The 12,730-nt window shown below is 26.5% G+C and overlaps 1 protein-coding gene across 2 annotated transcripts in view; it reads left to right on the top strand.

The window, feature by feature from the left end:
* Positions 1-12,730, top strand: part of LOC107173157 (protein diaphanous homolog 3-like) — a 40,810-nt gene that overhangs the window by 23,587 nt on the left and 4,493 nt on the right. For both annotated transcript variants that reach the window (XM_089225141.1, XM_089225140.1), the window contains exons 5-16: positions 3,719-3,752; positions 6,352-6,502; positions 8,284-8,904; positions 10,018-10,218; positions 10,344-10,405; positions 10,499-10,687; positions 10,782-10,882; positions 10,956-11,026; positions 11,090-11,197; positions 11,271-11,341; positions 12,228-12,354; positions 12,438-12,690. In XM_089225141.1, the coding sequence (XP_089081267.1) occupies positions 3,719-3,752; positions 6,352-6,502; positions 8,284-8,904; positions 10,018-10,218; positions 10,344-10,405; positions 10,499-10,687; positions 10,782-10,882; positions 10,956-11,026; positions 11,090-11,197; positions 11,271-11,341; positions 12,228-12,354; positions 12,438-12,690 (1,989 nt within the window). The remainder of the gene's footprint in view (positions 1-3,718; positions 3,753-6,351; positions 6,503-8,283; positions 8,905-10,017; positions 10,219-10,343; positions 10,406-10,498; positions 10,688-10,781; positions 10,883-10,955; positions 11,027-11,089; positions 11,198-11,270; positions 11,342-12,227; positions 12,355-12,437; positions 12,691-12,730) is intronic.

Here is a 12,730-nt window from a genome sequence, read left to right as displayed (position 1 = left end):
ATGCTGTACACAGATACAAAAAAACACACATCATTGTAAAATCAATACATTCATCACTTCAAGCGATTCATCACGCACAATCAGTTTTCGACAAAATCGATTTTGGTTTTTGATGTAACTTTAAAAAAAATGACCATAGATACATGAATTTTTCACCGAATGTTTATGTAAGTATATTCTATCCACCGTGCAATTTTCAAAAAATTTCGACTTATTTGAACTATTCATAAGTATTTGCAATTTTCAATCATTATTAATTTTTTTTAATAAATATCGATAAAAATTTATTTGTTAGGTAGAAAAGCTTGAAAATTTAATAAAAGGCTCTTAACATATTGTTACAATAGTAGTTGAAAAATAAAAGAAATTCATAGTCACAATATTTTTATAAGCATTCAAAGTTTGAATTTTGAATTTTGACAAAATACGTAAAAATCACGAAAATTCACAAATTACTTTAAGTTAGAAATTCATAAAAAATTTTCTTTTTAAATCTAAGATTTGAATATTTAATACAAGATTTATTATAAGTTTTTCAATCTTTATCAAAAAAAAATGTCCACCGGAAATTCAAATTAAATTGTTATGAGCATTTGAAATTTAAATTTTTATAACATTGGATTTTCACTGGATTTCACATTTAGCGATTTTCTTATTTTGGTGTAACTCTAAAACAAATGACCGCAGATACTTGAAATTTTCACTGAATGTTTATATAGGCATTTTCTATATTTAATACAATTTTAAAAATATTTATATTTGTTTTGAGCTGTTTAATGACATTTTAATTTTTCAACTTTTTTGGTGTTTTTTTCTATAAATATCGATAAAATTTTATTGTTGGGTAGAAAAGCTTGATAATTTAATACAAGGTTTCCAACACATTGTAACAATAGTAGATAAAAAATATTAAAAATACATAGACACGATTTTTTTTTTGGAAGCATTTAAAATTCAAATTTGACCAAATACGTGAAAATTACGGCAATGTTCAAATATGCTTATTATTATAATATATTTAATGATAAAAATTCATAAAAGTTTTTCTTTTCAAATCAAAGATTTTAAAATTTAATACAAAGCTCGTAACAGATTTTTACAATAGCAGTTGAAGAATAAAAGAAATGAATAGTCACAATTTTTTTACAAGCATTCAAAGTTTGAATTTTTACAACATACGTAAAAATCACGAAAATTCGCAAATTATTTTAAGCTAGAAATTAATAAAAAAATTTCTTTTGAAATCTAACATTTGAAAATTTTTAATAATCTATTATATATCCTAGACAGATAACCCGTCTCCGTTCAGAATCGTTTTTCGTATACAATAATACCTATCATTGCATTCAAATTTAAACTACCATATAGTCAGAAGTCCACCCCACCCCTAATGTACAGCAGAGTGATACCCACTTACCCGCTTTTTAGATTCTGAACGAAGTGATGAATGTATTGATTTTACAATTATGTATGTTTTTTTTTTTTTTTTTATGTTTGTTTTTGTGTCTGTGTACAGCATTACTAGTCGAAATAATGCTTCGATTTACAACTTTGGGGGTGGTTTCCGATGTAAAAGTGAAGATCCTTGGTGCATTATAGAGGTCAAAAGTAAACATTTTCCAACAGTTTTCAAAAAAATCGAGAAAAACAAAAAAAAAATGACAGAAAAACGGGAATTTTTACGCAAAATCAGTTTTCGACCAAATCGATTTTTTTATATGGTTATAATTCAAAAATTAATCACTTTAAATACTTGACATTTTCACCAAATGTTAATGTTAGTGATATCTATATATAGTTTAATTTTCAAAAATGTTTGACTTTTTTTGAGTTATTTATAGACCACTGAAATTTTTTTGAGAATTTTTTTGAAGATTCGGTAAAAAAATGTTGGACGACCAAAAAAACTTTAAAATTTAATACAAGGTTCCTTATGAATTGTTCTTATAGTAGCTAAAAAAAATTAGAAATCGTTAGTCACAATTTTTTTTTATAAGCATTTATAGTTCAAATTTTTACGAAATCTGTCGAAAACGCGAATATTTGCAAGTAATTTTGAAGTTGAAAAATCATAAAATTTTTTGTGTTTATAACTAAGAATTAAAAATATAACACTAAGTTTTCCATAAGTTTTCCTTCAAATAGCTATAGGGAAAACTTGAAGCTTCATTATAGGAAAAATGTTAAGTGCGTTTGAATTTTAAATTTTTTCGAAATAGCGTAACGATAACGATCTATCCTCAAACGAATTTAAATATTTGTTATTATTCAAAAAGTATAAGTCGTAGACACATGAAAATTTTACCAGTTATTTAGATTGGCATTTTCTTTACATGATTTAATTTTCAAAATATTTTGACTTTTTTGAGATATTTATGGACAACTGAAATTTTCAATTTTTCAAAAATTTTTTTTTTGAAGTGTCGATAAAAATTTTTTGGCCCTATCAAAATACTTGAAAATTTAATACAGAATTTGTCATAAACTCATAAGTTAGTCTTATAGTGATTAAAAAATTATAAAAATAAATAGGCACAATTTTTTGTGTTTTTTTTGTGTTTGTCATTACGTTATGGGGCAGTAAAAGTGCTTCGATTTTTGACTTCAGTACCTTGTTAAATCAGAAAGTGAATCTAGTTGATACTTTGGGGGATCTAAAGTAAAAAATTCTTAATATTTTTCTAAATAATCGGGATAAACAAACTAAAAATTTTACATACAATCAGTTTTCGACATAATCGATTTTGATTTTTTATGTAACTTTAAAACGAATGACCATTGATACATGAAATTGTCACCGAATGTTAATAAAATTGCTATTAACATATTATTACAATAGTAGTTGAAAAATAAAATAAATTCATAGTTACCTTTTTTTTTATAAGCATTCAAAGTTTGAATTTAGACAAAATACGTAAAAATCACAAAAATTCATAAATTATTTTAAGCTAGAAATCAATAAAAAATTTTCTTTTTTAAACTAAGATTTAAAAATTTAATATAAGATTCCTTACAAGTTTTTCAATCTTTATCACAAAAAAATGTCCACCGGAAATGCAAATTAAATTTTTATTAGCATTTGAATTTCAAATATTGACAAAAATTCGTTAAAACCATGAATATTTGCGAATTGTTTTGTAGATCAAAATTCATAATATTGTTTGTATTTTTATCTAAGGTTATAAAATTCAACACTAAGTTTTTTATAAGTTTTGCTTCAAATAGCTATAGAGAAAATTTGAAGCGTCATTATAGGAAAAATGTTTTGAGCGTTTGAGTTTTAAATTTTTATGAAATCGCGTAATGATAACGATTTATCCTCTAACCAGCTAGGTATATCTATAATGTATATCTATGATATAAGGTATTATGAATTATGATAACTACATGATAACTACACTAATTGATTAACCATGCCTTATGCAAAATGCATCTTAATTGAAAAATCAAATATTTGTTTCAAAATGGAATATATGACAATATTTAAATATAATATATCCTAGACTGACAAATCATCTCCGTTCAGAATCGTTTTTCGTATACAATGCATACCTATCATTGCATTCAATCCCATCCATTACAGTAACCTACTGTACAGCAGAGCGACATCCACGACTTACCCGCTTTTTTTTTTTAAATTTAATTGTATACATAAATTAATGAAACATAAATGATATTTGTTTTACCTATTGTAATTTTAAAATAATATTTTTTTCAGGTCTCAAACTCCTTCCGATATTAAATGAACTGAGGTAAATAATTTAATTATATTTAATTCATATAAATTTAAGCCCTAACCTAATGTCTAACATATTACCACGTTTTATTCTTACCAAGATAATTTGGAAATGTTCATATTTTTTAAAGCAATTTTTGTCCGGTTTTCTTTTGGTAAAAGCATTGCGTTTAATCTTATGACTTAAACGAATGATGCCAACAATTTTTGGTTGAGGAATTAATGTCCAATTAGTACTTTGTTTTTAATTGACCATACCATTATTTCGGTTTCCGATTATTATACGTACATGATAATAAATAAAAACATCAATATTAACAAAAATATGGAAATTTGAGTAATAAATACGAGTATTACGAATTATAATATTAACCTATCTACAAAATTATGGTTTGTATAAATTCTGCATTTATAAGTACAGTTTTTAGTTCAATAGTTAACAGATGCTCAACCTAATATGCTATATCTAAGAATTTAAGATTTATAATAAATGGATACTGTTAAATATTAATTATGTGAACCAATATTAGAAAGTTCAGTCACAATATTTTTTATAAGTTTATTATTGTTTTCAAATAAAATGTTGATAAATTTCTACAAAATCATAAAAATGTTCTAGTCACTTTGTTATAATAACAATGTAAATAAATTTTAATATTTATAGATTTGAAAAATGTAATATAAGGGTTTTCACAAGTTATTATTACTAGAATTAATAAAAAAATTGTGCTTGATTTCACAAATATTTTTTAGGAAAATCTAAAGATTACATTTTATTTAAATTGGATGATCACATAAAAAATCGATTTCTCTTCATATAATTTTTTTATTTTTCTGTTATTCAAAAATAAAAAGAATATCTGTAAATACTTAAATTGTTAACTAAAAGTTTGTATTAGGACTTTCTATACACGATATATTTTTTAATATTGTAATTCTCTTTAAATTGTTAGTAAATATTTTCAATTTTCCATTCTCGGTGTTTTTAATTTTTTTTCTGTAAATTTCTATAAAAAAAATGTTGATAGGTCAATGAACTTAAAAATGTAATATAAGATTCCTAATTTATGTTATTATTATAGCTATTTAAAAATACTAAAATATTATAAAATCTAAAAAAAAATTGTGTACATTAATTGTGACTAATGACCTAACCTTTGCTGCTGATGTCAAATATGATCAATAAAAAAAATACTAAAGATACATAGGTGAAATTTTTGTTATAATTAGACATTGAACTTCAAATTTGCATGAATGAATTTCATTTTAAACAAAGAATAACGATTTTAGTAAATTTTTTTATAATTTTGTAGTAGTATACGCAGTTAAATTTCAAAATATTTAGACTAATTTTAATTCTATTTATACTGCATATAACGCCTGACATATTAATTTATTATAATAATAGGCACGTAAAATAAATAAATTTAACATATATATTAAAATATATTACAAAATATACTTGGGAATATCATATAAAGAACTGACAGACAATCTTCGCTTAGAATCATTATTCGTATACAAAGAAAATACAAACTTTGGAAATATCGTTATAATATCGCTGTGATATTTAGAAAAAAAATATTAATGTTTTATAATAAGTGTTATAATATATGTTATAATAAATGTAAAGTAATTAATGCTGTCTAGTAAAGGCACGTATAGAGCTTCAGAACGCATATTTAAACTGAAAATAAGAATTTAAACCTTTAGGAATGGTGCCAATGGAGTTTCGATTACGCTCTTACGTTAGCGAAGTAAAGCAATTTTCATGAAATTTATTAGATGTCTTTTCGAAATATTCAGCGGTTTCCAAGTACCATCTAAAAACAACCATTCGAAGTCTTATAGATATTTATAGATGCATACATGAATGCACAATAATTAACAACAATATAATACAACTAAATGCATAATTATGTTATTACTATTTAAATCTGTTAATTTAAAATTGCATTGTAGCTATTAATTATTTTTATTCATCTCCTGATCATAAATTAATTACATCTATATTCCTAAAATTATTAAAATGGTAGTAAAAATAAATTATTAAATATATAACATTACAAAAATGATGTATTAATAAAATTGACATGTATGAACAATTGCCAGATATTGATTATATACACTCTGCATAACCTATTTATAACAATTTAAATGTACCTATAAAGTTTCAAATTATATATTTTTTAATAATAAACTAATTAGAAAATTTTAGCTAAATAAATTTTACACCTAAACACATAATCAACTAGTTTATTAGAACTTAGAAGTTTTGTCTATCATTATTTCTTATATCATTTGGACTTGACATTCATTATGATATTATTTTATTTTAACGTCTCCGACCCAAAGACGGGCTGTGTGCCAAATAATGGTTATAAACTAGCAGCGGGCCACAGGCACTGGAGTCCAGAATTAAATATACAAGAATAGTACACCGAGCTCGTCGGTGAGAAAAAAATGAACTTCCGTAGTCACTGAATAAAAACGATTGCTATTTCCAGCATCAGTCGTTCTTAAGCAATTACCGAAGCTATAGTCTATATAGTTTACTATAGTCTCTAAATACATAATAGTTTTTGGACATTTTTTGTATGTTTCATTTATTTAAGGAAAGGATCAATACATTATGCAGATCTTGGGGTACAATTAGATGTTTTTGACGAACAACGAGAAAATGATGAATCACAAATTCTAGATGTACCTTTTCGCGGTGTCGATATAAACTCTCATGTGGATGTATTTTACGCTATTTTAAAACAGGTTAGTAAACATTTTAAATTAATAAGCTACTGTAACCAAAAACATACAAAATAAAAAAAATTGTTTAGATAGAATAAACTAAGTAGGTATACCCATCAAATATAAATAATTGGTAAATGTTAAACATTTATTTAATTTTCATAATTTTTGTACCTAATAATGTTTATTAAACACTTCTAGGAAAGAAGAACGTTGTTAAGTAATTATTAAAATATGTGATTAGTAAATAGGGTATAATATTTTATAGGCTAAAAATAATATCATGCAATACCCTATTTTTTTAGCATCAACAACGAAGTGATTAGCCGTACAATATAATTATTATATTATGATATTAACTACAAATTGATTGAATATTATACTTACGTACAACATAATAAAATTAATACCAATTATTTCTTACTGCACTATGCCTATGCTATTTACAGATATCTCTGTAAATTATGAAATTTGTTTGAAAATGTTCATGTACCCCATTTAAAATTCAAACGAGTAGTGTTTTAATTATTAAAATGTTTATACGATGAGGATAATAGGTAGTTCTTAAAATGTTTTCACAAAAATATAAAATAAATGTAAAATTGGATCTAGTGTTTATTATATACTTCGGACATTTTTACGAATTATATAAAAAGGTTGATAGATTAATATTTATTATTAAAATTATCAAACAACCATATTTCCCATACTATTTTCAAGCCCAATTGTCATAATATGGAATTATTAGTTATTATCCTTAATAGTTATACATATACAAGTCAAAAACTACTCGAAAGGATTTTCATTTTGATACCTACTTCGGAATTTTCTCTAAAATTTTTCTGTAAAATGATTTACTTAAGAAAATGGTGGCTTTCATTTGAAAACAGAAACTTATATATCCACAAAATACTCTTCAAATACTAAAAAAAAATTCAATATATTGAAAATATGTAAATTTAAAAATGCTAAACATTAGATTTTAGAGGACCAGCCGCTTATTAACGAAAAAAACGGCGAGTTGTGAACATGCTTAGTGGAGTTTTTGGAGTTTAGACATTAATGAATGCATTTACATGTATACTCATAATTACACACTTATTATAAATTTATTATTATTATTTCGAATCTATGTTACTTATTTACTGTAGACAGTAGGCTATATCCTATGGCTATGGGTACAGGCAAACGTAGTATTGCATAGATGTTGGCAATACTAAATAAATTCATAATGTCGATTTACATAGTAATATATATTAAATACTATAAACATTATATTAAAATTCATGTTATAAATAACTAACAAGCTAACAATGACAGTCTTAACGGTTAACTTTGTATATGTATACCTATGTAAAACTCCCACTGTGAATACAATTGTGTAGTGACTCAAGATTGACGATTTTGAGTGTATATATTTTCTTAAGTAACAATATCATTATTTACAATTCCATAGTGTAGGTACTAGGTATAATGTTATAGTGGAAAAATTGAATGTATTAAACTTTATAATAAAGGATCACATAAAGATATATTTAAAATACCTATTAAAAACTCGATTTTCTCAAAATGTTTAATTTTCATTTATACCTACTTCATTAATGTACCTACCTACTCGGCTACTCGTTATACTCACAATGCATTAGATGAATACTACATAATTATAAATAATTATAATATACATTTATACATGCGCATCATTGTTGAATAGTCAATACCAATGACCAACTAAAAAATTATGATAAACGTTAATTATTTATAACCAAGACCAAATGCGTGACTGTTTGTTGTGTATAATGCAGGTAGCAGACACGCCACAAGAAATACCATTCTTGAGCATCCTCCAGCACCTGCTCAGGATCGATCCCAAAGAAGCCGTCAGCGATATCGTCTGGGATACGGCTGAAACGTTGGTACACCGTTCGACGTTGCTCGAAAACCGACAGGACGCATCGCGCCTGTTGCGCTCACCAAGCGTTCTCGGCCAAAGTCAGCCCAGGGATGTGGGTTTGCGGGTGTGCTGTTGTGGGCGCAAGCCGTCGTTGGGCCCGTCGAACGTGACTTCACCCACGTCGGTCACACCTCCACCGCCACCTCCTCCACCGCCACCACCTCCTCAGCAGTCCTCCGAGAATCCACCGCCACCACCACCACCTCCGCCACCGTTGATGGGCGTACCGCCGCCACCGGTACCCCCAGCGCCTTTCTTTCCTCAAAATCAGCAGCCTACCGCTGTCGAATTAGCGCAACACACCGGAAAACGGTTCCTCGCGATGGGCAACAGCGGTTCGGCCACCGCCGTGGACGCACCTCCACCTCCACCCACGGTATCGGCGGTCGCTAAACTTTTACCTCAACAAGAAACCCCTACGCCTAAAGCCAAAATGAAAACTATTAATTGGAACAAAATCCCTGACAACAAAGTGAGTTTTTGTTTTGTTTTGTCGCTGTTGTGCGTATGTCTTCGTCATTGTCTATGGAAAACGTAAAAATAATAAATAGCATAAATTGTATGTACCTATAAAAAAATTATAAAAATGCTTATAAAATCAATCACTGTTAGGTTACCGTGGATCAGAGAAGATGACGTTTTGAAATAAGAACAATAGGTTATAATTATTAAAACATTTACATAGAAATTATACTATAATTGGTACGCGCACGATTTATATAATAATGTAATCTATTAAAATATTAAATATTATTGACTTAATTTGAAACTATTTTAAGTATTCTTTATTTATGATATATTTTCATGTATTTTTTATTTAATATTAACTTTTGCTTTTCTCCAATTATCACAAATTCACAATAATCTTTTTTGTACCTATTCATTTTTTAAATATTTATTATAATCAATACCTATTACAGTATTATACCTACTACCTACTCTTGAAGAGTACCGAGTTGTAAATAGTAATACATTTTATGAAATAATTTATTATTTATCGAATAAATTATTAATCGTGAAGGATAGAGCTGTATTTATTTTATTAGTTATCTCCTAAAATTTAAAACATAAACATACTATTCTAATCTAAATACCTAGCAGACAGACAACAGCATAGACATTAGACAATAGACAGCAATAGGTATCAATTAAGTATAATTTGTCAAAACAACATAATTACCTATACATGCATAAAGATTAAAGTCATAATTTCATATTTGTATGAGATGTATTAAAATTAGTGGTGACGTGACGTTATCATAGGGCAATTCGAGGACCAGAGGCCCCAAAGCTCAAGGTACGACCATTTGTTGCACAATATTACGTGTAATTTTTAAATTTTCATAAATATAATATTAGTTGAGCTTAGAGAGGCTAGTTTATTTACTGTTTCGAGCCCATTTTCCATTAAGCTAAGCCAATGACCAAAAAAATAAGAAAATAAAACATTATTAGGATTATTCATTAATTATGGCTGTACGAATAATTATCAATTATACAGTTAGATAATCATTTGTTGTCTTTAAATTAGTGTACTGAAGTTTAATGTTTGTATTTGTGTAATCTAATCAATCTAAAAAATTAGGTCGTTGGACGCCATAATATTTGGTCACTTGTGGCCAGAAGCCATCAAAATTCACCCATGCCAGATCTTGATTGGTCAGAAATGGAAGGTTTGTTTTGTCAACAAGCCCCTACAGCACCAACTAATCAAAGTGGAGTGTTGAACTTCAGATTAGGCCAAGATATTACTGAATGTGACAGAAAACGAAAAGAACCAACAGAAGTAAATTAATAATTATTTTTAAGCTTTAACAGCACAATTTAATAACATTTTATTCAAAAAAATGTTTATGATTATATTATTGATTGTTATTGGAAATATATATTTTAATTATTTTTGAATTATAGATTGTTTTATTAGATGGAAAACGAAGTTTAAACGTTAATATATTTTTGAAACAATTCCGTAGGTTTGTAGAGTTTGTACTAAATAATATCTACGGTTAACCACCCATATATCTATACAATGATTACATAATATGGTTCGTGTTTTCACATTTCAGTTCAAATGAAGATATCATACAATTGATACGTGATGGTGATCATGATGATATAGGGGCAGAAAAACTGCGTGGCTTATTAAAAATCTTACCAGAATTAGATGAATTAGAAATGCTTAGGGCTTTTGAAGGAGATAAGACCAAATTGGGAAATGCCGAGAAATTTTTGTTACAACTAATTGACATTCCCAAGTAAGAAAAAACTACGCGATTAACCTTCTATAATGATTTTTACCTTTATGCCATGTAACACAATTATAGTGTTTTTGTGAATTTTTATTTCTAGTTACAAGTTACGCATTGAAAGTATGTTATTAAAAGAGGAATTCGCGTCAAATATGAGTTACCTCGAGCCAAGCATTAATTCAATGATTGTCGCTGGTGAAGGTAATAAAAACACTTAATATTTTTAATGAAATTCATTATACAAAATTATGATACATGAAACAATTCAATTTAGATTTAATGACGAACAAACGATTCCAAGAAGTACTCTATATGGTGATTTGTGCTGGGAATTTTTTGAATTTTGTAAGTGAAAACATTTAAAAATTGCTTATATGAAAAAATTAAAACATAGCATTAAAAATTTAGGGTGGCTATGCAGGAAAAGCTGCTGGGGTGAAATTAAGTTCCTTACAAAAACTCACTGATATAAGAGCTAATAAACCTGGTATGAATCTTATCCATTATGTAGCACTGGTAAGTACTGCAAATAAATATTCAGTTAAATTATCAAATGGTCAGGGGAAATAATGTTATTCAATTTTTACAGCAAGCAGAAAAAAATAGAAAAGATTTACTTAAATTTCCTGAGGAGATGTCTGTATTAGAAGAAGCTACCAAGTAAAATATTTTAATATATGCTATTAGTTCATAAAAATATTTTATTGATTATATAAATAAATTTATAATAACTAATATATATTAGAATAGGTGCAGGTTCATTTTTTTTTCATTTAAGTACTTAACAAATATCCATAATAACTAATAAAAAATATTTCCTCATATTTAAAATATACTCTCCAGTCAACCAGTCCACATAACGATAATATTAAACATTTGATTTTTAAATACTAGGTAATCAATTGTTATAATTTAAAATTCTAGTACATAAATATGCCATTTAATTGAATTTATTTGTATAATAATGTAGAATAAGTCACTACAAATCCTAAATTTGAAACTATTGTGTACAATATGCATTAATTATGAAAGGTTATTACTAATTTTACAGCTAAATACTTAATACTTGATGATGTTGTACCCAAATGATGTGTTGACTTTATCATATTAATATATATTAATATATAGCAGAAAAATTTAAGTTGACATTTTTGATTTATTAGATTATTAGAGCGAATTAACCTATTATTAAAATTTGAAACATTAATATTATCCACATAGGTTTCTTAAATAATTTATAATTTAAAAATGCTTATAACTTGATTCACAATTAAAACATCTTAAAAAAATAAACGCGGGGCACTCGATAATAATATCTTTTTTAATAATTGGACAATTTTCTTTAATATTAAAATAACAGATAAAAATGGATTTCTCTCAGTGTAATATTTGATATGATATATACTTATATGTATTAGTTAGATGGGCCAATGCATACATATACAACGTCCTTTATTAAATAACCTTTATAGGTTTAAAGTGTTTAAACAATATTTTTACTAATTGATTCATTACGTTAATTAATTTAAAAAATATATATTTTTAGGACTACTGTAGAACAGTTGCAAAATGAAATAAATGCTTTAGATTCAAGGTTCAAAGTTGTGCGAAAACAAATTGAATTTCCCAATACTGAACAAGATATTAAAAATCAAATGATAGAATTTTTAAAGGTTTCAAAATAAACAATTAATATTATTTTAAAACTAAAAAATGGCTATTATTGTTTATAAAGTTAAAATTTAAAATTTAATAGGTTGCTGAAAGACAAGTTGGAGGCTTACAAAGTGATATAGCTGAGTTGGAATCCATGAGAAAAACGTTGGCCGATTTCTTTTGCGAGGATATCAACACATTCAAATTAGAAGAATGTTTCCGAATTGTTCATAGTTTTTGTATGAAATTTAGATTAGCAGTGGCTGAAAACGAACGGAGAAAAGTACAAGAAGAACAAGCTTTAGTTCGAAGAAAACTGAGAGAAGAACAGTTAGCTGTGAAAAAACGTTTATGTAAAATCATGAATTATTTATATGATATTATGGTTTTTAA

This window comes from Diuraphis noxia, unplaced genomic scaffold (genome assembly GCF_037042655.1).
Source record: "Diuraphis noxia isolate RWA-SAM2 unplaced genomic scaffold, SU_Dnox_SAM2 contig0004, whole genome shotgun sequence".
Taxonomy (NCBI): domain Eukaryota; kingdom Metazoa; phylum Arthropoda; class Insecta; order Hemiptera; family Aphididae; genus Diuraphis; species Diuraphis noxia.
Note: the sequence above shows the minus strand (reverse complement) of the source record. Positions and strands in the feature narration are given on the sequence as shown.